Raw genomic sequence first — 26,929 nt, 5'->3', positions numbered from 1 at the left:
CTCTCTCCTCTCCTCTCCTCTCCTCTCTCCTCTCCTCTCCTCTCCTCTCCTCTCTTCTCCTCTCTTCTCTTCTCTTCTCTTCTCTTCTCTTCTCTCTTCTCTTCTCTTCTCTTCTCTTCTCTTCTCTTCTCTTCTCTTCTCTTCTCTTCTCTCTCTTCTCTTCTCTTCCTCTTCTCTTCTCTTCTCTTCTCTTCTCTTCTCTATTCTCTTCTATTCTCTTCTATTCTACTCTTTAAAACTGTGCCATCCCTAGACTGAGTATATGCAGCGCAGTTGTCCAACTCAGGGGCAGGACTTGGGATTTGTCTTTTTTGGATATCATGGAGTTTTGATTGGCCTATCCCTCCAACATGTTTTCCTATTGCAAAAGAGAGTACTGTCGGAGATGGTGTTGAAAACCTTCCTGGAATCCTGGTACATGAGACCCACTGCTCTCCTTTTACCCACAGATGTGGTCATTTCATCCTAAGAAGTAACGAAATTGATCAGGTATGATCCACCCTGGGTACGCTCACCTTCTCATTCGAACCCTCAGAAATAGGATCCGAGAGGATATGCTCTGGAACATGCTCCTCAGCCTAAGAAAGTTTCCTAAGAACCTCAGCTCTCCTTATGGTACATGACTCAATTTTGTCTGCTGCTCAGAAAAATACTAATGGGCAGTAAAAAGATTCAGTGGTCCTAAATGTAGGCATCTGCTCTCATTTCCATTTCCCCATGAAAATCTCCCTACACTTAAAAATGATGTCTCCAGATGTTTTCTGACTCTGAGAATTAATTCATCAGAGTGTGAAGATAGCTAGATATGTCCTTGACCAGCTCTGGCACCTCCAAGATCACCAGGGGTCTTCATCTGAACAGCTCCCTCCTGGTCTCTGTCTCCATTAAAAGTTCTGAGAGCTGAGACAAGCAGCTTATGTGCAGATGCCTGGTTTGTGCCTACCTGAAATAAGGCAAGAGGAATCCCAAATCCTACGGGCTTGTATGAGGCAAAGGAGGGTGCTGAGCCCCCTTGTAGCCTCTGGACTGCCTCTTGGTTGACTCAGCTGAAACCCTTTCCTCAGCAGAGGGAAGGGTGATCCCTCTCAGCCCTAGCCTGAGTGTCCTGCCTAAATCCAGGACATTGAAAAGTGATTCTTGGACTTCAAACTTTTTTTCTGATATGAGGAAAAACAGTGCTGGAAATGGACGGAAGGAACATCAGTGACTGCTTCGACCTGTTTCAAAGTCGATTCCCCTGGAGGCCCAGGGACTTGTCAAGAGCTCCCTCTGCAGCTGAGCTGGGCCGGGCTCCTGGGCCCAAGGGGAGCTCCTGGCAAGCGGGCAGTGCTGCAGAGAGACAGCTCTGCCCACGAGCAGCTCCTCTGCACAGCGCAGCAGGGCTGGGGGCACTGCGTGCAGGGGACAAGGGCGGCTGAGAGAAGGGAGGGAGATGTTAAAGGCAGTGTGGAGGAGGGATGCTGAGAGCTCACTGCTGGAGAAATCTTCCCAGCCCTGAACAGGGTAAGTCTTCGGCTGCAGGACAACGCAGCTGTTGTTCCTGGTGCCATCTCCGGAATTGCTGGCAAATCCCACAGCCTGTGGGAGCTTTCAGACGGACTATCAGACTTGCTCTACTGTACAGGGGAATGACAAGCTCCAGAGCAGGGATTATCTGCCACAAATATCAGAGGGACAGGACATGATTTTTCTTGCTTGCAGAGCTGGCTGCAGGCTGTGCAGCCGGGGTGCAGGCAGGGGTGCCCTTGTCACTCTTTTTCTCCTAGACCAGCTCCAAAAGTTCAGAGGCATTGAATGTCCAACAGCAGCTTCCCCAACGAGTTCCTCCTCCTGCCATTTGCAGACACGCGCGAGCTGCAGCTCCTGCACTTCGGGCTCTTCCTGGCCATCTACCTGGCTGCCCTCCTGGGCAATGGCCTCATCCTCACAGCCGTAGCCTGCGACCACCGCCTCCACACTCCCATGTACTTCTTCCTCCTCAACCTCGCCCTCATCGACATGGGCTCCATCTCCACCACTGTCCCCAAAGCCATGGCCAATTCCCTCTGGGACACTAGGATAATCTCCTGCTATGGATGTTCAGCTCAAGCCTTTCTGTTAGTCTTTTACCTTTCAGCAGAGTTTTACCTTCTCACCATCATGGCCTATGACCGCTACGTTGCCATCTGCAAACCCCTGCACTATGGGACAATAATGGACAGCAGAACTTGTGTCAATATGGCAGCAGCTGTCTGGGGCAGTACTTTTCTCTATGCTGTGCTGCACACTGCCAATACATTTTCCATCCCCCTCTGCCAAGGCAATGCTGTGGACCAGTTCTTCTGTGAACTTCCCGAGATCCTCAAGCTCTCCTGCTCAGATGCTTACCTCAGAGAGGTTGGCCTTCTTGTGGTTAGTGCTTGCTTAGCATCTGGGTGTTTTGTCTTCCTTGTGGTGTCCTATGTGCAAATTTTTGGGGTAGTGCTGAGGATGCCCTCTGAGCAGGGCCGGCACAAAGCTTTTTCCATGTGCCTCCCTCACCTGGCCGTGGTCTCCCTGATGGTAAGCACTGGCATATTTTGCTACCTGAAACCCCCCTCCATGTCTTCCTCCTCCCTGAATCTTTTGCTGGCAGTTCTGTACTCGGTGGTGCCTCCAGCAGTGAACCCCCTCATCTACAGCATGAGGAACCAGGAGCTGAAGAATGCAGGTTGGAAACTGATAACTGGAGGTTTTTCAAAAGTAATATACTGCCTGTCTTGTTCTGCGTGTAACACATAATATAATTTATAACAGGCACAGATTTTGGTCTGTGTTTCTGTGTTTCTTTTTCAGAGATTAGCTGTGAAAGTCTATCCAAAAATAAAAATTCTTTGTACATCTATTTCCATTTCAGTATCTGCCTGTCTGTTGTGGCTCTGAGACTTCTTGTAAACAAGGAGTTAGTAAACAAGGACCTGTGGTGGAGCTGTAGGAGCACTTGGCTGTGTGCAGAGGAGGAGGAGAAAAAAAGTCCTGGCACAGCAGCAGTGCCAGGGAGCCCCAGGGCTTAGGTATTTCCCAAACTGCTCTCCATGTCAGCTCCCACGCTCTCCTTCAGAGCCCTTGTGTTGCTGTGAGGACTGATTGCTCTTGTCACTTGCTCACCGTGCTGTTGTGCAGCAGTCCTGTGTCCACAGGCAGGGACAGGCCAGGGGCACTTCTCTAACACAACTGACTCCGTACCAGCATCTCCAGCATAAAAGGGGATGTGCTGAGGGCAGTGCCTGAAGGCTCAGCTCTTCTTCCAAAGCTGCTCTCATAGATACTGCAAAGGAATAGACTTGAAGGAGGCTCCGTGATTTCCTTGTTTCTCTTTCATGAGTCTGTGACTCTGAAGAAGGCCGGCTATCTATGCGCACCCTCCATGGCCAAAGAACCACTTGTGTGGGAGGCAGTCAGTGGCAGCGCCCCCCACCAGCTGGCTCTGCCTTCCCAGCCTGACCAGCACGGCCCTGCAGAGTGCCCCCACGACCACGCGCACCACAGCCCCCTCGCTCTGCAGAGCAGCACCGCCAGCTCGGGGGCTGTGGGCAGCATGGGCAGGGGCTGCAGGAATGGCTGCAGCCTGAATGGGGGAGGGAGGGGAGTGGCAGGGCATCTTCTGCAGCAGGGACACTGCCTTTGACCTCCACTTCTCCATTTGCTGCTTTGGGGCCAGCCCAGACTGGGCTGCTCTCTTGGGCTGACCTGGGCTGGGGAGAGGATAGGGAGGTGTGGAGAGCTGGGGAGGGGCTGGGCTGGCCTCCTGGGAGAGACAGGGGGGAACTACAGAGCAGGGGCTGGTCTGGGCCCTTGTTCTCCGGACACCCTGGCAGATGCTGCCCCAGGGCAATGGTCGCAGAGCAGCCCCTCACAACCACCGTTCCCAGCACTGGGCTCTTGACCCAGCTCACACAGGTGGTTTGTTTCTACATGGAAGGACACCAAATGACGACATCAGGAGTTCATGTTTGCCTTGTCCATATGAGACTGACAATAGCATTGGTGCAGTGAGATGAACCCATGTGAGCACAAGTGCCATAGACTATTAACTATGGATGCCATCATTTCCTCTGGGACAAATGGTTTCTTAGTTTCATTCCCCTTAGAGGATAATGTCCCCTGAGAATCGACCTGAAGGAATTTTTCAGCTCTTACAATATTTTTCTGCCAAGTTCTCGATGTTTCTCGTAAACACACATTCAGTGCTTGATTCACTTGTCCATACAAAGGTGGCAATTTCCTCTAAAGCAATCCTGGAGGAGCCGAAGGTCCAAAGGGGGAAACAGGAGTCAGGATGTGTCAGAGGTCTTCTGCAGCATGAGCTGGTTGGCAGGCAGAGTACCTGAGGGATTGTGCAGGGCAACCCCTGCACCCACTGCTCCTGGGGGGGCTGGGAAGAGGCCTCCTGAACACAACAGCTCCTTGTAGCCCTGTGGATGCTGGCTGTGAGGTCACCTCTGTCCCAGCCCCTGGCTGGCCAACAGCAGGGAGGCAGAGCCTCTGAGGTCATAAAGGCCATCAGAAAGCTGCCCCCAACATGGTGACACATTACAGGAGGCCAGGGGAAAGCTGGGTGAATAAAGGTGGGAGACTTTGGTGAGAGAAGAGGGACTTGGCTAAGAAAAAGGAAAGATTTGGGAGAGGTGAGAGGGATTCAGGTAAGGCTGCTGCTACTGCAACACTTACTGGGAAAGCATTCATGTTAGGCCCTGGAAAAATTTCTAACCAGTAACCCGAAAACCTAGTGTTAACCTAGTACTAAATGCTATCCCTCACCCTGAAATGAATCCACTGCAACATTAGTTGTTACCATTAGTCTTAACATATTGCTCTCTCTAATCCCTTGTTCTTAATCCCTTGCATTATATTGCCAGATATCATCCCATAACAAGGTACGTAATAAAACCCTAACCAGAGATCTAGCTCATACCCTAAACACTGTCTACCCAAAGCAAGACTCATAAGCCTCCCTCTAAGACTCTGCCCAATCCCTAAACCTGAAAGGTAAGATACAATCCCCAGATCTAAAACTGAACAACTGAACCTCAAATCCCTCATTCCTGCACTCTTATCCTGTAAATGAAGGGGTTTGGTGACATGGATCTGGTCAGGTCACAGGACTCAAGGAGGAGACGGGTGGGGATGCTCTGCTGAGGTCAGCTGTGCCTAAGGACCTCAGGAGGCGGCAGAAGGCCCATGGCTGTGCAGGTGGCTGTTGGGGCGCTTCTGCCTGAGGACCTGATGTGCCACCTTCAGGCCAATGGCTGGTGTAGACGTGTGTCATTTTAGCTGTGCAGAAGGAATTGAGAGGGCACCAAAATGCAGGTGGTCTGATTATTTCCTTTAAGGTCATTCCTGCCATAATACCTACCAGAACTTACATATAGCTATCCCCCAACCATGGAGAAAGGCCATCAACAGCTACATGGCCTTGAAAGATGACAACAATCTTGCTTTTATCTAGTTATGTGCTGCATGCCAAGGAGTGTGCTAGGTGGGTATGTCCTTATAGGGTGTCAATTGTGCCTTGGAAACTCTGAATTGAGTAGGAAGCAATTGGCTTTGGTGGGGACTGTGAGGTCACTTCTGCCTCTGGAGCTGAGAGGCCAGCAGCAGGAGCATCGCTGGGCAAGGCACTGGGAGGTCCCATCTTTCTGCGGTAGCTGCCAGGCCAACCCTTGCCTCCTGGCTGGCAGGTGGGCTTTTAGGCTCATATTTACCAGCGTCTCTCACAGGCCAGCAGAAGGCACCTGGCTGGCATGGTGCTTGTGTGATGCCCTCTGCCCAAGTACCTGAAATGCCCATGAAGTAGTGGCCTTGGCTGTGGTTGTCAAGTGTCTTCTGCCTGAGTGCCTGACTGGGGAGCAGCAGGCATGTGGCTTAGTTGTGTCTTTCTGAGGAGCTGAAAGGTCAGCAGGAAGGACACATGGCCTGGAAGATCATGGTGAGGTTCCTTCTGTCTGGTCAGCTGACAGGCCCCAGGAAGGCTGATGGGTGTGGATGCCCGTGTGAAGGATGGTTTCTGAGATGTTGGAACTTTCCTTGATCATGGGAAACAGCATGTGAGAGAAAACCTGCCTCAAAGGGAAGCTTCGGTGATGGAGGGTGGATGTGAGAGGGAAGATAAGTGATTGGAAGGGATGTGCTATAGTGTCAGAGGTCATCTGGAGGGAATCTGTTATCAGTCCATGGGTATGTGTTTCAGGGCACAGCTGGAGAAGAATGAATGCACAGAAATTCTTACGTGAGTGCCAGGTGGGAAAGCAAGATGGATGCTTGCAGCCTGCAGGGAAACAGAGACAGGTGTGGAACAGCATAGGACAGCCAGTGGTGGAGATGGACAAGGGCACTGCCAAGGCTAGTCTTAGCCAAGAAAGCCAAGGTCTTGTCCCCTTTGGCTATGGCAGGTCTCTATGTCACCAAGGCCTGGGAGGAGACATTGTTTCATAATAAGATGATACAGCTGGGGCCTCATCTCCTCTTTGCAACTCCTGGCAGTAGACAGGAGGTGTCACACCAATGTGTTTCACTTGGCACTGCTTAACCCATACCCAACTGCCCAACGAAGTGCCCGGAGTCCGCACACGAGGGACAAGGCATCTCTGCCCAGGGCTGGCAGCAGGGTTTTGCCTTTCTGCTTCATGAAACAAAGCCAGCATTTTCTCCACCTCACAGCCACCTGCACAGGGCCTTGGCCTACCTGTAATCATGGCCTCCAATTACCTGCTCTAAGGAGTCCATGGGGCTTTGTCAGTAATGGCCCTCAGCAGGACCAATCAGTGCTTTGAAGAACTTTGGGGTTTGGCTTCTGACTTGGGTTTTCTGAGAGATTTCATCAGTCTCCTCTCAGGAGCTGAAGATGATAAACTTGTCAGCAACTACACCTCGGGCTTATTAAGACAGAAAGACCATAAGAGTCTCTTAAGGAGGTCTGGGCAGATAGGAGAAGTTTGTCACTGTACAGACAACCTTGCTTCTCACCCCCCAGCATTGCACCATTTCTCTCATTGATCCCCTAAGACCTGCATCACTTCTCCTGACATCAGGCTTCTCCACTGAAGTCTGCAGTTGCAACTTGTACTTCCTTTGTCCCAACTCCCTCCTGCTTTCCTTAGAGAACAGGCTGCACACAGGTAGAGAAGGATGATTCTTAATTGCAAGAAAACTAAAATAAAGTATGAGAAAGCTTAATAATCAATGAAACACACTGCTCAATTGTGTGCTAGCTCTAGGTTGTATCTAATGAGCTTCTCCTCCCACAAGGGATGATGTTACTTTATTTTTTTTCAGCTAGTAGACAGGAAAGATTTTCTAAGAACATACTTCAGGCATTGCCTAAAGACAGCATTAGAATACATAAAGGAGGTAAAAGCTATGAACTCCCTGAGGCTTAAAGCAGCAACTTCATCATAGAATGACAGAATCATAGAATCTTAGAATCAAAGAATGACAGAATCTCAGAACGGTTTAGGCTGGAACAGTACTGTAGGATCTTCTAGTCCTATCCCCCTACCATGGGCAGTGGCATCTCTCACTACATCAGGTTGCTGAAAGGCCATTCCATCCCAACTTTCAACACATGGGGCATTCACAACTTCTCTGGGAAACCTGTTCCAGTGCCACACTACTCTCATCCTAAGATCTTCCTTCCTTATATCTAATCTTTATCTACAGCCTTTCAGTTCAAAATCATGACCCCTTGTCCCATCACTATAGGCCCTGATAATAAATAAATAAATAAATGTTTGTCTTTCTCATAAGCTCCCTTGAAATACTGAAAGGAATCAATAAGGTCTCTCTGGAGCCTTCTCTTTTCCAGGTAGAACAACAGCAACATTCTCAGCCTTTCTTTGTAGGAGGGCTATTTCTTCTGTCATTGCCCTCTACTGTAGCCCCTCTGGCAGGTGTATGCCTTTCTTGCACTGTGGGGCCCAGAACTAGATGCAGTACTGCAGGGTGGGGTCTCACAAGAGCAGAGTAGAGGGGGAATCACCTCTGACACTTCCTTACAAATAACCTGGTTTGCTCAGTGCCATCTGGCTGCATCCTTCCTCAACAGAGAGGAGAGAATTGAATACAGGGAGGCTTTAGCCCACCAGAGATCACAATTTAAGGACTGTCTGATTCTCAACTTTCAGCAAACACAAGCCATGAAGATCGTTTCTCAATGAACACTTTGACTGATGAAGATATTTCTCGGAAGTTTGTGGGGAGACAAAATTTTTCTGAGGCCTCTAGCTCATCATCTGAGATTTCTCCAGATGAGACAACCAGGTGGGATGCATGAAGTAGAAAGGAACTTCTCTCCATCCTCACCATGGACAATGGCTCAGGTGCAACACGGACAACCAAGTTTCCAAAGTACTGAGCTGATGCAGCTCACTGAGGGTTCCTTGGCAAAGAAATGATGTGGGTAGGTGGAGTCCAGCTGGAGGAGAGATACCATGTGGATGAGAGTCTGTGGATGAGAGTCTGTGAAAAAAAATAGATGGGTTAACCTAGATATTGATTTCTGGGACCATTTCTGATGCCTTTGGGTATCTGAAAACTCTGCATGGATCAGAAGAGCATGGTATAGGCCTTCAAGGTGACTGTCCCCCATTGCAATGGCTTCAGGAGGTAGAAAAGACATGGACTGGGACAGCTGCTGTGCACTACGTTGCAGGGTGGTGACATAAGAGTGCTCCTCTTCCCTGAATATCACCACCAGGATAGGGAGTTCATGTATCAGGCTTGGACATGGACCCTGTGCACCTACATTTCAGTGTGAGGCTCCCAAGATAGACTGGAACGCCTATCTCTTGTCCTTAGCAGCAGCAGCACAAACAACTGTGTCTAGTGGGTCTCCCGTTCCTGCCTTTCCAGCTAGGGCAGAGGCAGAAGAAATGCTTCTCCTGCAGTGGAAGTCCAACAGTGTTGGGAGGAGTCATGGACACTTGATGCCCTTGGCTACCAGAGGAGGCCTCTGTGCACCTCCCATGTTGGAAAGAGGAATTCTCTCTGGAAGGACATATGGATTTCTCTGCTCCCTTCAGCCTCCAGCAAGGCAAGACCTCTCTGTCTCAGAAGAGCTGAGGCTTTCTACGTCCCAGCTCCAGCTGTGCTCCTCTGGCTGCATCTCAAGTCTTCTTCTCTCCTTGGCTTATATCTTCGTGGACTGAGACCGGGATACCGACTGCCTTGCTCCAGACCTATCATCCCTGAAGGGTCAGGTTTTCCACCTCAGCCCTCCTTTCCCACTGCAAAGCTTTTAGCCACTATACTGGGTCTGTCTGGACCCAGTTCATTTGGAATTCATTTGGATGAACTTCATTGGCCAATAAGGCCAATGGGATTCTGAGGTGCATTAAAAGGAGTGTGGCCAGCAGGTCAAGGGAGGTGATCCTCCCCCTCTACTCAGCCCTGGTCAGGCCTCACCTGGAGGTCTGTATCCAGTTCTGGGCTCCCTGGTACAAAAAAGACTGGGATCTCCTGGAAAGAGTCCAGCGGAGGGCCACAAAGATGATACGGGGCCTGGAGCATCTCATCTATGAGGAAAGGCTGAGAGAGCTGGATCTGTTCAGCCTTGAGAAAATAAGACCGAGAGAGGATCTTATCAATGTTTATAAATATCTGAAGTGTGGGAGACAAAAGGATATGGCCAAACTCTTTTCAGTGGTTTTGTGGGCCAGGACGAGGCGCAATGGCCACAAGATGGAGCACAGGAAGTTCTGCACCAACACGCGAAAGAACTTCTTCACGGTAAGGGTGATGGAGTACTGGAACAGGCTGCCCAGGGAGGTTGTGGAGTTCCCTTCTCTGGAGATATTCAAGGCCTGTCTGGACGCCTACCTGTGCAATTTGCTCTAGGGAACCTGCTTCAGCAGGGGAGTAGGACCCAATCACCTCTTGAGGTCCTTTCCAACCCCTACAATTCTGTGATTCTGTGATTTACCCTGAACTAGCCAGTGCTATCCTGGACCTCATTCTCAGCAACAAGGAGAGGCTGGTGGGGCATGTGAAGCTCAAGGGCAGCCTCAGCTGCAGTGAACATGAAATGATGGCATTCAAGATGCTTAGGGCAGCAAGGAGGGAACACAGTAAGCTCACAACCCTGTGTATCAGGAGAGCAGATTTTATCCTCGTCAGGGATCTGCTTCATAGAGTACCATGGGACAAAGCCCTGGAGGGAAGAGGGGTCCAGGAAAGCTGGTTAATCTTTAAGGATCACCTCCTCCAAGCTCAGGAGTGATGCATCCCAGCAAAGAGGAAGTCAGGCAAAAAGGCCAGGAGGCCTGCATGGATGATCAAGGAGATGTTGGTCAAAGTCAAACACAACAAGGAAGCCTACAGAAGATGGAAGCAAGGACTACTAAGGACTACCTGGGAGGAACAGAGACATTGTCCCTGGGGAGACCTTACAGCAACCTTCCAGTAGCTACAGGGGTTTTACAGGAAAGCTGGGGAGGGACTCTTTCTCAGGGAATGTAGTGATAAGACAAAGGGGAATGGCTTTAAACTAAAAGAGGGTAGATTTAGATTACATATTAGGAAGAAATTCTTTACTTTGAGATTAGTGAGGCACTGGCACAGGTTATCCAGAGAAATTGTGGGATGGTGTCCTATTCCTAAAAGCGTTCAAGGCCAGGTTTGAAGGAGCCTTGAGCAACCTGATTTAGTGGAAGGTGTCCCCAACGTAGCCAGGACAGCTGACACAAAGGGATCAAGTAGATGTTCCAGATCATCCAGCACGCCCTGCTGCCCACCACCCCACTACCAAAAGCACCTTCCAGCCTGCAGCAGAGGAGCCTGCTGGGGAAGAGATGGAGGGGTGTGGGGATCCATCAGCAGGATCAGGGAGCCAGTTTGAGTGCCATGTCTGTCCCAAGGGTAAAACCCTTATGCCCACTCAGCTCCTGCAGGAGAGTTTTCTGTGCCCGTGGGTGCTGGGCAGGCATCCTTGGGCTCCAAGGGTGCCAAAGGAAGAAGAAGGTGGGTGCTGCTACTGAGTGCATCATGGGGCTTAACAGAGAGCCACTTTTCCTGGAAACTGCCTGTGGCTGGCAGGATGGAAATGTCTCTGTCACCAGGAATAGTGTCCAGGAACCAGGGGCTCTGGCAGCCCCACAACCTGACCCTGATCTTGCTGGCCCGAAGACGTGCCCCTTCCCCACCAACGTATCACTGAACTCTGCTCCCCTCCATCAATCTCAGGGAGATGCCCGGAAACATGGGTAGGGAAGCACTGGATCTGAGACAAAGTCCCCAGAGGGTTTTAATATGAGGAAATACCAACACACAGCATAAAAACAGGGGAATACCAAGAGGGGAAATACCCATGTGTGTCTGCTGCCTGCTGGAAAAGGGAGACCGTTCCCTGGCACTCACGGCTCTCCCAGTGGCACTGAGCTCTCCTCCCTCCTGGCTGCACTCAGCTGCTCGGCAGGGCTGGGCTCTGCTGGCCTGGGGTTCTGGGACCCTTGTGCATGGGACTCTGGTGTCATACCCTGGGTGTCCTCGTGGGGACATGCCAGAGACACCTCTTCAGCATCGTCATAGCCCATGCTTCCCGGGAACGGGGATGAGATATCTCCCTCAGCTTCAGGGGCCCCAGTACTTCTCTGGGAGTGCAGTCTTCCCCCTGTAAACATCAAGGCAGGTTGCTGTGGTTGTTCCTGTGGGGAGCCCTTTGGGGCTGTACATCACCTTCCTCCACCTTGCCAAACCTGAGACATTCGGCCCATTCTCCCAGCCCCCAGGAAATCTCCCAGGACATTATTGTGGTCTCTGCATTATTGTGCTCTTATTGTGGTCACTGCGTGTTCACTTTTAGGGTGTTTTCTTTTTATTGTGCTGTCCTATGCGCATATATTCAGGGCAGTGCTGAGGATCCCCTCGCATCAGGGCCGGCACAAAGCCTTTTACACATGCTTCCCTCACCTGGTCATGGTCTTCTTGTACATCAGCACTGGCACATTTTCCTACCTGAAGCCCCCCTCCATGTCCTCCTCATTCCTGAATCTTTTGCTGGCAGTTCTGTACTCGGTGGTGCCCCCAGCAACGAACCCCCTCATCTACAGCATGAGGAACCAGGAGCTGAAGGATGCAGTGTGGAAAGCGTTGTCTGAATGTTTTTCACAAGCAATAAAATGCCTGTCTTCTTCTGCATATCACTGATAATGCAACTCACTACAGACCAAGATATATTTGTTTTGTTTTGTTTCATTTTCCTTTTTTTTACTTTCATTTACTGATGATACAGTAATCCAGAAGGAAATATGATTATTATTTGTGTTCCACAGACAACGCAGAGCTCTGCAACATGAGGCAATGGGAAAGTGGTTGGGAAAATTATTAGTTATTCAGTCAGTGAAATTTCATAGACTGGATCAAGTGAATCATCCCAAAATCTCTCCTGACATTGGAAATGAGTTGGACTAGATGATCCTGGTGGGTCCCTTCCAGTTCAGGCTATTCCATGAGTCTCTGACTCTGAAGAAGGCCGGCTATCTGTGCGCACCCTCCATGGCCAAAGAACCACTTGTGTGGGAGGCAGTCAGTGGCAGTGCCCCCCACCAGCTGGCTCTGCCTTCCCAGCCTGACCAGCACGGCCCTGCAGAGTGCCCCCACGGCCCCACGCACCACAGCCCCCTCACTCTGCAGAGCAGCACCGCCAGCTCGGGGGCTGTGGGCAGCATGGGCAGGGGCTGCAGGAATGGCTGCTCAGGCCAGCCCAGACGTGGTGGGCTGGGGCAAGGCTGTGTGGGACATGGGGTGTCCCAGGAGCAGAGCAGGGCGCTGTGTGTGTGCGGTGGTGCTGCCTGAGGAGCCCCAGGGCCAGCAGTGTGGTGCTGTGCTGTGCTGGGGAGTGGGGCTGGCGTGGGGGGCTGCAGGCTGCCTGGGGGAGGGAAATCTCTTGCAGACGGTAGATGGAGAGACACTGCCACTGACCTCCACTTCTCCATTTCCTGCTTTGGGGCCAGCCCAACCTGGGCTGCTCTGCTGGGCTGGGCAGGGCTAGGGAGAGGACAGGGAGGTGTGGAGAGCTGCTGAGGAGCTGGGCTGAGCTGGCCTCCTGGGAGAGACAAGGGAGAACCAGCAGAGCAGAGGCTGCGCTGGACCATTGTTCTCTGGACACTCTGGGAAATGCTGCCTCAGGGCAATGGTCCCAGAGCAGCCCCTTGCAAACACCATTCCCAGACTGGGCTTTTGCCACAGCTCACACTAGTGGTTTACTTTTCCTTCTTTGGGGGATATCGAATTATTATATCAGGAGTCCATGTTTTCCTTGTCCATATGAGAGTGCACAGGATGTGGGTGTGGAGAGATGACTACCAGTGAGCAGAAGTTCCATAAGATATTCCCTAGGGGCATCCTGCGGGACAGTGACTCAAGGTCACTTTCCTTTGATGGCAATGTGCCCTGGGAATGCACCTGAATGAAACAAATCTAGACATGAAGACTTTCTCGCCCACCACAAGGAGTTTTGAACACTTCCCTAACATGTATGCTCACGGCTTGATATTTTTTTTTTTGCGTATTGAGGTGGCCATTTCCTTCAGGATGCCCTGAAGGAGCTGAAGAACTCCCAGGGAAATGTGAGTCCAGACATGTAGGAGTCCTTCTGAAGAACGAGCTGGTTGGCAGGCAGAGTACCTGAGGGATTGTGCAGGGCATCCCCTGCACCCACTGCTCCTGGGTGGGCTGGGAAGAGGCCTCCTGAGCACAACAGCTCCTTGTAGCCCTGTGGGTGCTGGCTGTGAGGTCACTTCTGTCCCACCCCTGACCGGCCAACAGCAGGGAGGCAGAGCCTCTGAGGTCATAAAGGCCATCAGAAAGCTGCCCCCAACAGGGTGACACATTAGGGGAGGCCAGGGGAAAGCTGGGAGAATAATGGTGGGAAATCTATGGGAGATAAGATTGGCTTGGCTAACTGAAAGGAAAGATCTAAAAGAGGTGAGAGGGGTTCAGGTTAGGCTGGTGCTGCTGCAACACTTACTAGGAAAACATTCATGTCAAGCCCTGGCAATATTTCTAAGCAGTAACTGTAAGCCCTCCCCCTACATCTAAATGCTATCCCTCTCTCTGCAAGGAATCCACTACTCTTATCCCTAACCTCAAACCTCATCTGGCATGGGTTAGCCAAGTCCCAAACCCATAAGGCCTTACCATAGCTCATTTCTCACCCTATTCCTCAGCCTTTCATCCCTAGCATTGAATTCCAGCCTTAACATGATTCCTCAACAGAGCCCTGAAGAAAATCCCAACAAATAACATAGTCTCTACACTAGACACAGACTAGAACCCAAAAAGCAGAAAACACAGGCCTCCTTCTAATACTCTGCCCAACCACTAACCCTGGAAGGCAAGATCTAATCCCTAAACCCTAACCTGATCACCTAATCCCCAAATCCTTCATTCCTATGATCTAGTCACCTAACTGAAGCAGTCTGGCCTCATGAAGCTGGGCAGGGCTTGAGAGGTCCTGCAGCAATCACTTGGTCTTGGAGGAGGCAGGTGAGGTGACATGGATCTGGACAGGTCACAAGACTCAAGGAGGTGATGGGTGGGGATGCTTTGCTGAAGTCAGATGTGCCTCACGATATCAGGAAGCAGCAGGAGGCCCATGGCTGTGCAGATGGGTGTCAGGGCACTCCACACAACTTGTTTGACTATTACTTGAACTCCACAGGCAGGAAATACTGCACTGAGCACTTTGGGGAGCTTTCCAGCCCAGACCAGGGTTAGCACATGCCCTGAGCCAAGCTACAGTACCTCTGTGGTGGCCCCTGTTGGAGCAGATCTCCACACTGCAGCTGATGGAAGACCCCGTGTGGGAGCAGGTGGATGTGGCCTGAAGGAGGCTGCAGTCCAGGGAGAGCCCCTGCAGGAGAAGACTGCGTCAGAACTGTGGAGAGGAGCCCAGCTCTAGGCAGCCCCTCATGGTGGGGCCTTTCTGAGGAGAAACTTATATCGACCCTTTGACAGGTGCTGCACAGGCAAGGACAAGACTCAGGATGGCATCGCCCTTGAAGAAGGAACTACCTTTGGGATTCCCTCAAATTGTGCAACTCCTGGCTCTGTCACAACTTGAGTCACTGCACGGTGAATGCTGACCAAAGTCCCACCATGACAGATGCAACCTCATGCTTCCCCTGCAGCCACTCCCTCCAGTCTTCCTGAACTACCATTGACAATGCAGACTCAAGCAAACAGAGACAAAAGGGAATGCAAGAATGCCCATGCTGTACAAACTCAACAACGATGATACATGCTAGCAAGTAACTGGAACACGAGCTGAGCACCAGCTCATCACAAGCACCAGATTCATGCTTAGTTGGTTTGAAAGGACTGAGCACAGGGCATTAGAAAAAGCATAAAAGAAGGAGCTACATCTTCTCCATGTGGACTCAGCAGCAGCAGCCCTGCAGAATGACAACCCATCTGGCCTCTCATGGCTTGGACAAGTGTACAGTTTGCTGCTTGAAGAACTGTCTGGAAGGCCATGCTCAAAGAGCCTGAGTGAAAAGAGATCAGTCCAGTTGGTGGACAGTCACCGGTGGCACTCCCCAGGCCTCAGTACTGGGTCCAGTTTTGTTTACTATTCTGATGGATGATCTGAATGAGAGGAATAAGTGCACCCTCAGTACATTTGCAGATGATAACAAGTTAGGTGGGACAGTTGATCTTCTTGTGGGTAGGAAAGGTTTGCAGAGGGAGCTGTAAAGGCTGGATTGATGGACTGAGTCCAATCACATGACATTCAACAATGATTAAGTGCCAGCTCCTGCACTTGGATCATAACAACCCCATGCAGCAGCATAGGCTTGGGGAAGAGTGGCTGGAAAGCTGCCCAGCAGAAAAGCACCTGGGGATGTTGGTCAACAGCCAGCTGAACATGAGCACCCACCCCCTGTCATGGGCAGGGACACTGACATCTTCCAATAGATCATCTGTGCTTACGAGGTCACTGTCAGCCGAATATCTGATAGGCCAGGAGCAGGCCCATGGCAGGTGAATGTTCCTGTGTTGCCAGTGGTGCCTGAGTAGCTGATAGGCCGAGAGCAAACATGGCCTGTGCTAGATGCTGTGAGGACCCTGGTGCCTGAGAAGCCAGTAGGCCAGGAATAAGCACATGGCTTGTGTGGGTCTGTGGGGAGCTCATTGGTGATCAATTAGCTGATAGGTCAGGGCAAGGCCCATGGATTGTCCAGGTACCTGTGAGGTCACTGGTGCCTGAGGAGCTGGCAGGCCTGGAGCAGGCCAAGAACTTGTGTAGGTGTTGGTGAGGTCATTGCTGTCTGAAAACAGGCCAGGAGCAGGCCCATGGCAGGTGAGGATGCTATGGCATCACCTGGAGCGGGGTTGGACAGAATAATGAAATATCCCGCAATGGAAAGAATTGAAGATCAGTGAATCTAACTTTAGCCTCCAGACTAAAAAATAAACTAGATGTATCTAAAAAAATATAAAATCTATAAATATATATTTAAAATATTTAAAAATATAATATATATATTTATAAAAATAAACTTTTTTATATAATACGTATAAAATAATAATAAAATATAATATATAATATAATATAAAAATATATTATATAAATATAAATAAAACGTATAATATATATAATATAATATATGCAACATATATTATAATATGTAACTTAAATATATGTTATAAATATATAATCTATACTAATAAAATATAATAATATAATAATATATTTGTAAAACATATATGTTTATAAAATATATATTTTTATCTAAAAATATTATATACATATATATATATATATATATATATAAAATATGCTATATGTCTGAGAGCATTGTCCAAAGATTTACTGGACTCTGCCAGGCTTGGTGCTGTGAGGAGGCTGGGAGGCAGCGCAGGGCCAGGCCTGGGCACGGGGCCAGGAGGAAACCACCGCCTTCCTGCCCGGGCGCCATGTCACGTGGGCTGCGGTTTGTGCACCTGCAGTGGCAGGCGGGCTCCAGCTCCCGACCCGCCGCGGGGAATAACGGCCCCTGGGTGACACGCTGAGAGCCAGGGAGACGCCTGAGGCTCTGGGCTGCAGCTCTGCTGCCAGGGCAGGCCCTGGACCAGCTCTGGCTGCTGCCAGGACCCCACAGGAGGCTCCCTGGGGAGGGACGGGCCAGCCAGCGCTCCCGGCATGGGGCTCGGGCCCTGCCCAAGGGCCTTTCCCAGCTGCTGCTGCCAGCACAGCGGGGGCTGTAGCAGGGGCAGGGGCTGGGCCCTTCCCAGCCTGACACAGCCCCGCTGCAGGCCCAGCCCCGTGGATCCCATGGCGCAGGGACGGCCGGACAATCGCACCTTGGGCTCTTGCACGCTACAGCTCAGGAGATGCTCCGTGCTCCCGCTCCCCACAGCGGGCTGCAAGGGGTGTCAGACCCATCTGCCCCCACACCCAGCCCTACCCCACGATGATCTCCCACCGCAGTGACGTGAGACCCGCAGCGGAGCCGTCCCTCATATATGGTCATGAAGAGCGCTGGAGAAGTTCATTGGAGAGCTGGGCTGCGTCGGAGGGGAGATAAGTGCCGATAACGTCTAAAAAGGTGCCTGCTGCTTCGATTGGCTCCTCCTGCAGCTGGGACAGCATCTGCACAGATATATTGCTCCCTCATCACCCCCACTGCATCGTGGGTCCGAGGAGCTCCAGCAGCAGGGCCGTGCTGTGAAGGCAGGAGCCTCAGAATGGGGACAGAGGGACTCCTGTCCCCTTGGGTGCTGTGGCTGCTGCTCTGGGTGCAGCCATGCAGAGGTAGGTGCCAGCTGCTTTTTCCCATAGACCAGGGCCAGCAGGCAGCAGCAGGATCATAGGAATCCCTCTGGGAGTGGGGTTGCTTTCCAGGCACCAGTGAAATGAGAGGCAGAAGGTTCTCAGTCCCTCAACCCTGTGCTTTTATCTGTGCCTATCTGGGTGGGAGAGAGTAATCCATGTCCACAGCTCCCATGATTATGGCAGCCCATGCCTTGCTACATTTCTAGATTTTTTTTTTTTTTGTCTTCGGTTACCCTCCTTGTTCCCCAGGACTGTCCCTCTGGAGCTGGAGGAGGCCCAGACAGTAACAGCAGTCCTCAGCGATCTCCAAGGCACAGCCAAAGTCTGGGGTTCCCCAGAGGGGTTGCATGCTGCTCCCTGCCCCTGGGATCTGGGGAAACCCTGACCCCAGGAGGGCAGCTTGTACCCCATAGAAAGAAGGGGACTGAGGCAGCTGTACCCAGATTTGACAGACACATGTCCTTCCAGGGGGCCCTGGACAAGCTCAGGGGCTGGGCTGACAGCAGGGATCAGGAGAGCATGTGGGCTGGGGGATCGTTGTTATCGACTCAGTACCGCCTGGGCACGCAGGAGGTCCCAGCAGTGGTGATAGTATTGGGAGGTGTCTGGGGACAGTGATGAACAGAGGGATGTATGAGCCTAGGGGAATGGGGCTGTTCAGGGGGTGCTGGGCTGAGGAGGAGAAGGAGCCCTGTGCAGGACTGGGATTGGTGTGTGGGTGGGCCCTGTGCAGGGGCAGGGGGCCACTGGGGTGGGAGGAGGTGCTGAGGGCTGTGGGGCAGTGAATGTCCCAGGAGGTCTGGAGCTGGGCACCCCCAGTCCAACTCAAACCCTGGGGATAGGAGGGATCCCCCACTGACCCTGGGAAAGCCCGTGGGGACAGGGCTCCCACCATGGGGGCTGTGACTCTGCCCAGGCAGGGGTCACTCCCACACCCTCAGTGTGGGGCTCGAAGCTCTCCTGACCCTTCCCCTTTCATTGTTTGAAGGGGCTGCGGAGGTGAGGCTGGCGGATGGCGGCAGGCGCTGTGCTGGGAGAGTGGAGGTGAAACTCCAGGGCCAGTGGGGCACCGTTTGTGGTTATTCGTGGGACATGTCCGATGCTGCAGTGGTTTGTAGGCAGCTGGGCTGTGGGGTTGCTCTTGAAGCTCCTCAGTATGGATACTTTGGGCCAGGATCTGGTTCCATTTCGATGGTTGCTGTTGGATGTCATGGCAGCGAGTCTGCCCTGTCTGACTGCAGATACTCAAAATCGGGTCAAACACAATGTATTCACAGTGATGATGCTGGAGTGACATGCTCAGGTAAGGACTGAACTTGTTCTCTACCTCTGGGACCAGGACAGTTGTAAGGGACCTGGCTGTGACCTCAGGAAGCAACAAGTGGACACCAGAACATGGCTCTGTGTGTCAAGTTGCACTCTGAGCTGGGTCTGTCACTGCTGGTGTCCCTTGTCCCTGGGGAAAGCCCAGTGGGAGCGCACCCAGCCTGGCCCTGAAGCTGGAGCAGCCAACCCTGGGGAGGTGCCCGGGACTGGGAGAGGAAAGCCCCCACCCTTCCCCATTGTGCTGGCTGGTTTCCATCTTTCTCCTCCCATTCACCCAGGCTCTGTCTGGCAGGCTGGTCCCTATGCCAGAGGAATCTAGAGCAACTCCCCCAGCCACCAGCAGCCTCAGGGAAGGGCGTGCAATGACCCAGGACCTTTGGGTTGTACCTCCATCAGACAAGAGAACCTCGGCCAAAGCAGGGGGGCTGCTCAGAGGGCAGGAGCACTGGGCTTGGGCAGAGGAGCAGGGTGGCAAGCAGCACCTTGTTCCTGTCCCAGGGTCACTCCATGAGAGCCAAACCCTGGAGACATGGCCCCTCCAGGCCATGCTGACCCACTGCCCAGCGTCTCCTGCCTGCCCTGTGCCCCAGGGGCTGTGCCAGCACCTCCTGGCTCTCCTCAGTGGCTGTCTTTGCACAGGGAGCTCGTGTCAGTCCAGGGCTGCTCTCTGTCTGCTCTCCAGCCCTCTGCCCAGCTGGTGGCTGGGGACGTGCATGCCCAGCACCACATTCTGTCCCTGCCTGAGGACCCCCTTTACCTGCTCCCCAGATGTGCCCCATCTAACAGCAGCTCCCCAAGAGCCCCAGCAGCCCCTGGGAACAGGGGGCTTTTCTGGCAGCTCCAAGGGGTTCCTCAGCCTGGCGTGAGCCCGGTGGGGCAGAGCAGGCTGCAGCAGCCCCCAGTGCCTGGGCCCATTTCCCTGGGCCCACGTGCTGCGGGTGCTGCAGTGCTGGGTCTGGGGCCGGGCAGCCCAGGGGCTCCGGGCAGCAGCAGTTTGTCTGAGCGGTGCCTGCGGCTGGGGGCTTGGGAGAGAGGGCAGCCCATGGGTGCTGGGCTGGTTTCTGAGGAGCAGCAGGACAGCCCTGACCTGTTTGTGCCATCAGCACCCACTGAGAGCTGCTGGGCTGGCCGTGGGGCTCTGCATGTGGCCACCTTAGGGATGAGGTGGGAGGTGGGCATGGAAGTGCCAGAGGTCTCTGGGAACTCACAGGTCTCCTTGGTTGCTCCAGGATTTGTCCGGCTGGTCGGAGGGAACAGCCCCTGCTCAGGAAGTGTGGAGGTCTATGAGAAGGACCAGTGGAAAGCTGTCTGTGACTCCCAGTTTGGTGACAAAGCTGCCGAGGTGGTCTGCAGGGAGCTGCAGTGTGGCACAGCCCTGTCCGTGCATGGGGCAGCTCACCTGGGAGAAGGGACCGGTCCTGTCTGGGACAGAGAGCTGCAGTGTGTGGGGAATGAATCCACCATCCTCTTCTGCCCCTGGAGAGCCCCCAGGGAGCAGCCCTGCACCCACAGCAGTGGCCCACGTGTCACCTGCACACGTAAGGACATGGGGTGGGATGGTGCCCACGGGGTCTGTGGTGGAGGCAGGAGAGCAGGGTGGGCACTGGGCTGTGGTGGGTGGGGGACAGGTGGGGTGAGGGGGAGATCTGCAGCCCTAAAAGAGTGCTGCAGGAGGAGAAAGGCATGTTGTCCCTTTGGCCTCTCCTGCACCTCCTTTGGGAGCAAGAGCACAAATGTGGCCTCTCTCACCCTCCTTTGTCCCCAGAGTACACAGGGTTCAGGGTGGTGAACGGCAGCACAGCGTGTGCGGGCAGGGTGGAGGTCGAGGTGCTGGGGACGTGGGGGACCCTCTGTGCCTCCCACTGGGACCTCTCGGACGCCCACGTTCTCTGTCGGCACCTCGGCTGTGGCTTTGCTGAGTCCATTCCTGGAGGAGGGCATTTTGGGAGAGGAAGCGGCCCCGTCTGGAGAGACTCGTTCCACTGTGACGGGACTGAAGCCCACCTGGGGCAGTGCCCGGTGACTGCCCTGGGGGCCTCGCTGTGCTCCCACGAGAATGCTGCTGCTGTCATTTGCTCAGGTGAGTGCTGGGCAGTGCTGCAAAGTCCATTTGCCCCTGGTGCGTGACACGGCCACCCAAAGCTGGGGACCCCATGGCAGCGCCTGGCTGAATTTCTGCTCTCACCAGGCCCGGCTCGCCCCATGTCCCTGCGGCTGGTGGGCGGAGGGAGCCGGTGCGACGGGCGCGTGGAGGTCTTCCAGCACGGGACGTGGGGCAGAGTCCTGGATGAGCAGTGGGACATGCAGGAGGCCAGCGTGGTGTGCCGGCAGCTGCAGTGCGGAGAGGCAGAGGCAGCCTACACCCCCGCGAGAGCTGAGCGAGGGCTGGGCCCCGTGGGGCTGCACGGGGTGCGGTGCACCGGGCATGAGGCTGACCTGAGCCTCTGCAACACCTCCCTGCCCGAGAGCGCAATGGCAACAGGGATCGCAGAAGACGTGGGGGCTGTGTGCCGGGGTGAGTGGTGCTGCAAGTCCCCTAGGTGTGGGGCCGGGTGGGCAGCCAGCCCCTGACGGCCGGGGCTTCTCCCCACTGCAGGGAGCCGGCGGGTCCGGCTGGCGGACGGGGCCGGGCGCTGTGCCGGGAGAGTGGAGATCTACTACCAGGGGCGCTGGGGCACCGTCTGCGACGACGCCTGGGACCTGGCCGACGCCGCTGTCGTTTGCCGCCAGCTGGGCTGCGGAGGGGCCCTGGAGGCAGCCGGCTCCGCTCGGTTCGGGGAGGGCTCCGGGCAGATCTGGCTGGACGGCGTCAACTGCTCCGGGGCCGAAGCTGCTCTCTGGGACTGCCCTGCTGGGGCATGGGGGCAGCACAACTGCGGGCACAAGGAGGACGCGGGAGTCATCTGCTCAGGTCTGTGCTGGGAGTGGGGCTGTGAGCTGGGGCCTGGGAGGATGGGGTGAGGACAGGGCTGGGCAGGGCCGATGCCATCCCTGGCTGCATTGGATCCCCTGCCCAAGCCCATCCTGGGGAAACCCTCACACAGACCCCAGGGTCCCTGGGGAGTCCATTCATCCTGACAGTGAGTGGGGAGGGCAGGGGTGTATGTCAGAGACCTCTGTGCCCCCAGATGCAGGAGGGATTCGCTGGCTGTGCCTCCAAATACCCGAGCACCTGGGGTGCAGAGGAGCCTCTGATCCCCCAGCCCCAGACCAGCCAGTTCCCCGTGGGGCCTTCCCTCCTTCCAGAGTTCATGGCCCTGAGGCTGGAGAACAGCGACGGCTGCTCCGGGCGCCTGCAGGTTTTCTACAACGGGACGTGGGGCAGCGTTTGCTCCAACTCGATGACTACCGAGACAGTGTCACTGGTGTGCAAGGAGCTGGGCTGTGGAAATGAAGGGAACCAGGAACCAACCTCAATCTATGCCAAGCTGTCTGGCACCGCGTGGCTGGATCATGTGGAGTGTGGGAAGAGCAACAGCTCCTTCTGGCAGTGTCCCTCTGCTCCCTGGCATCCGCAGTCGTGTGAAGACCTCCGAGAAGAGGCCCACATCACCTGCAATGGTAACTCTGATTCATCAGGCCCCCAGGTCCTCTTCCCCACTGGGTATGGTCAAATGCAGAGAAGGAACCAGAAGGGGCTTTGACTTTCTGCATTAGACCCTTTTGCTGCTGGTGGCACAAAGGTGACTTCAGCTCTCAGAGCCACCCACGTCCACCAGCAGCAGTCAACAGTCAGGCTTTCAGCAGCTCCTGGGGGATGTAGAGGCATCTCCAGGCAAGGTCTCAGAGGAGACCATGCAGGGCTTGCAGGAGTCCTCCATCCAGGGACAGCCTCCTGCTGCTCTGTGAACCAGGGACCCTGTGGGGATGCGCATTCAGGTCCCCCTTCAGTGACGTTTGTGTCCCCTGAATGAATGGGGTTCTGCGGCTGCCCTGACCCAGGCAGCATGGGGACATGCAAGCAGAGGTCAGCCCTGCTCTCTTATGCATGACCCCCAAAGCAGTCCCTTCAGCCCAACTTCTCTTTCCTTTGGGACATGGACAGAAAGGCCACAAGTGGCTGCATGCCCCAACTCCACGAGGTGCACAGGTAGGGAGCTGCCCCTGCATGTCCCCCCCTCACCTGGCAGGGCTGTTCCAGCTGTCCCGGTGCCATGGGAGGTCACTGCCTCCCCAGACAGGGAGAAGATCCGCGCCATGGGAGGCGAGGACGGCTGCTCGGGCAGAGTGGAGGTCTGGCACCGCGGCACCTGGGGGACGCTGTGTGACAATGCCTGGGACATGCGGGACGCCGAGGTGGCATGCAGGCAGCTGGGCTGTGGCCCCGCGGTCTACGCCCTGGGCCAGGCTGCCTTTGGAGAGGGGACGGGCCCCATCTGGCTGATGGAGTGCAGGGGGACGGAGCTGTCTCTGCAGGACTGCTGGGCCCAGCCAGGGGACAGCGGTGCCTGCCAGCATAAGGCAGATGCGGCTGTGCATTGCTCAGGTGAGCAGTGGGGCTGGGAGACATCTCTGGGGGCTTGGCAAGGAGCTCGCTTGGGTGTCTGCCCTGCTGGATCCTGGCATGGCCCAGCAGGGGTGGCCCTGCAGAGTGGGAGGCTGGTGGTGGGTGGGGAGCAGCCTCTGTGGGGCTGGATGTCCCCGCACATCCCCTGGGCTGCCTGCACTGTCCTGTGAGCGGCCCAGAGCAGTGGTGCTGGGCCCTGTCCCTGCCACCCTGCCCAGCCCCGCAGAAGGGACAATTCAGGTGGCACATGTTGGGGCCTTCTGCCAGGGAGGCTGCCTGGCCTCTCAGCCTGGCTCTCCTTCTCCTCCCCTGCAGCTGCACCCAGGACAGCAACACCCCCCCCACAAGCAGGTAAGTTGTTCTTCTCCTGGGGCTGGGGCTGCCCATGGCCAGGCTGTGACCCACAGCCAGGGGAAGGGGCTCCCTGCTGGACTGTGAGACTCCCAGGAAATCGAGGGATCTGGGGGAAGTCTTTGATGTACCCAGCAGGGTGGGAGCTGCTCCATCACCCAGCCCTGTCCCCCCCAGCCCCTGCTGCCTTTTGTGGTCAGGAGTGGCATGTCCTGCCCCCAGCCTCTCCCATGCCTGATGCTGCCCCTCCCATGTTCCTGCCCATGCAGTTCCCCTCCGGGGCCCTCTGACCACCACCAGTGAGAGACTCTCGGTGCCTGTCATCATCTGCATCATCCTGGGGGCCCTCCTCTGCCTGCTCCTGGCCCTCCTGGCTGGGCAGGTGCGAAGCGCCAGGGCTCGGCGCAGAGGTGGGTCCTTCCCCAGTGGTCCTGGGGGGGAGATGCCTCCTGGCAGGGTTGGATGTGTTGGGGGTGTTGGTGAGGGACACAGAAACAGAGCTGTGTGCTGCCTTCTGCCCCATGTGCTGCCCCACTGAATGATAGACCATGGGGCACCAGCAGCAAGGGGTGGAGAGAACCCAGACCCCGAGGACATGAGTCCTGGGTGAAGGAGAGAAATGGGAGAGCTGGGCTGAGGGAGACAGGGAGGATGTGCTGCTGGCAGTGCTCTGGGCAGCACTGGCAGGAGGAGCGTGGGGCAGCAGGGTCCATCAATGTGGTTCCAGCCACCCCCCAACAGGGCACGGGCTGTGCTATTGATGCGTGGGTCAGAGATGGAGCAGCTCCATGGGGAGGGGAAATGCAGGAGCTGGTGCAGGGTCTGCACTGGGACGTGACCCAGGGAACAAAGCAGCACAAGGGCTGTCTCCAAAGGGATGGTGCGACGCTGACGCTGCCCCAGACCATCTCCATGGGGATGCTGCCTTCCCTGGGGTTGTGGCCACAGTGCCAACACAACACAGTGGGGCTGTGCTGTGGGGAAGGCCCTGTGCTGGCCCAGGGAATGGGGCTGGGGGAGCCCAGTGGGGTCCTGTCCCTCTCCGCCTATCCCCAGACCAGCCCTGCCTCTGTCCCCAGGCTCCGGGAGAGCTGGGGAGCCCTTCCCTGAGGCCGTGTACGAGGAGATCGCTTACAGCCTGGCGTGGGGCAAGCAGCCGAGGTTCAGTCTCTCAGGTGGGTACATGTCCCTGTGGGGGTACATCTGCAGGGCCCTTTCTCCCTGCCCCAGACCAGGGCTGTCCCCTGCGGCTCCTGCCCTTGGTCCCTGAAATCGTTGGGCCGTGGGGTCTGTGGGAGAGCATCCAGTGGTTCTGGGCCCAACAGAGGAGCTTCTTCCCCACCAGCTCTGCCCATCCCAGAGGGGACAGCCCCTCTCTGCCTGGCCTTGCACCTAGGGAACAGCCAAGGGCTGAGCAAAGAGGCTGTCCCAAGGCAGCTCTGGGAGCCTCTCTGAGAAGCACCTCGTCCCAAGGGAACTGGTCTCCTCCCCATGCAGCCCCAGCCCTGTTGGTGCCCATCCCCAGCAGTGCCGAGCACCAATCAGGGCAGCAGGGCTCATCCCACAGCACCCACTGCAGCTCTCCGCAGGCTCCTCGTCAGAGGGGTCCTTGACCCAGCTGCAGTCCTACCCCAGGCACAGCGAGGAGGAGGATGGTCTGGGGCCAGACCCAGGGACTGGAGTGGGAAGGAGAGGAAGGGCTCCATCTCTCCTGCCTGCAGACAGACAGCAGTGCTGCTGAGTGCTATCATCAGAGCTGGAAGGATGAAGGCTCTGCTGTGGCCTGACAACAGCAGCGTGTCAGCCCTGTGTCCCTGCACACCCTCCCATCCTCTGCTCTGCAGGACGTCTCTTCTCACTGCCACCACCTGCCCTCTCCTTACAGATATCCCTATCCTGCCTGGAGGTGACCCAGCAGATGGCTATGACGATGCTGGGGAGGTTTCTGACCCTGGGGAGGATCCTGTCCCTGGGCAGGGGGACTGGGATGTGCCCGGGATTCCAGAGGAGGGAGATGGGCCCAGGGATGCAGCCACAGGTGAGAGGGCAATGCAGCGCTGCCGCTTCCTTGGTGCCAACCCTAGCGCCAGGCAAGTCCATGTTGTATCGAGAGCCTGATCTCCCAGCATGGGGAACCTGTCCTGGGAGATTTCCTGGGGGCTGGGAGAATGGGCCGAATGTCTCAGGGCTGGCGAGGAGGAGGAAGGTGATGTACAGCCCCAAAGGGCTCCCAACAGGACCAACCACAACAGCCTGCCTTGATGCTTACAGGGGGAAGCCTGCGCTCCCAGAGAAGTACTGGGGACCCTGGAGCTGAGGGAGACACCTCGTCCACCTTCCCGGGAAGCATGGGCTATGACGATGCTGAAGAGGTGTCTCTGGCATGTCCCTACGAGGACACCCAGGATGTGTCAACGGAGCCCCATGCACAAGGGTCCCAGAGCCCCAGGCCAGCAGAGCCCAGCCCTGCTGAGCAGCTGGGTGCAGCCAGGAGGGAGGAGAGCTCAGTGCCACTGGGAGAGCCGTGAGCGCCAGGGAACGGTCTCCCTTTTCCAGCAGGCAGCAGACACACATGGGTATTTCCCCTCTTGATATTCCCCTGTTTTTATGCTGTGTGTTGGCAGACGTTTATATTAAAACCCTCTGGGGGCTTTGCCCCAGATCCAGTGCTTCCCTGCCCAGGTGTCGGGGCACCTCCCTGAGGCTGATCCAGGGGAGCAGAGCTCAGAAACACAGCGGTTGGGGAGGGTCACGTCTTAGGACCAGCAGGATCAGTGTCTGGCTGTGGGGCTGCCAGAGGCCCTGGTCCCTGGACACTATTCCTGCTGACAGAGACATTTCCGTCCTGCCAGCCACAGGCAGTTTCCAGACAAAGTGGATCTCTGTGAAGCCCCATGAGGCACTCACTGGCAGTGCCCACCCTCTGCTGCCTTGGGCTCCCATGGAGCCCAAGG

The 26,929-nt window shown here is 55.0% G+C and overlaps 3 protein-coding genes across 3 annotated transcripts in view; 2 read left to right on the top strand and 1 right to left on the bottom strand.

The window, feature by feature from the left end:
• LOC310887863 (olfactory receptor 14A16-like) overlaps nt 1–26,929 on the bottom strand; it is a gene marked incomplete at its 3' end in the record, with an annotated part of 89,666 nt that overhangs the window by 28,077 nt on the left and 34,660 nt on the right. The window lies entirely within an intron of this gene.
• On the top strand, nt 1,795–2,760 carry LOC310887710 (olfactory receptor 14A16-like; the record flags this gene model as incomplete). Its single annotated transcript, XM_083813886.1, has 1 exon — nt 1,795–2,760. The coding sequence occupies one exon, from the start codon at nt 1,795–1,797 to the stop codon at nt 2,758–2,760; it is 966 nt and encodes a 321-aa protein (XP_083670012.1).
• LOC310887709 (scavenger receptor cysteine-rich type 1 protein M130-like) lies at nt 20,295–23,872 on the top strand (the record flags this gene model as incomplete). Its single annotated transcript, XM_083813885.1, has 6 exons — nt 20,295–20,655; nt 20,883–21,197; nt 21,306–21,632; nt 21,714–22,028; nt 22,364–22,721; nt 23,200–23,872. The coding sequence occupies 6 exons, from the start codon at nt 20,295–20,297 to the stop codon at nt 23,792–23,794; spliced, it is 2,271 nt and encodes a 756-aa protein (XP_083670011.1). The 3' UTR covers nt 23,795–23,872.

Source organism: Anser anser (assembly GCF_964211835.1).
Source record: "Anser anser genome assembly, chromosome: 29".
Lineage (NCBI taxonomy): Eukaryota > Metazoa > Chordata > Aves > Anseriformes > Anatidae > Anser > Anser anser.
Note: the sequence above shows the minus strand (reverse complement) of the source record. Positions and strands in the feature narration are given on the sequence as shown.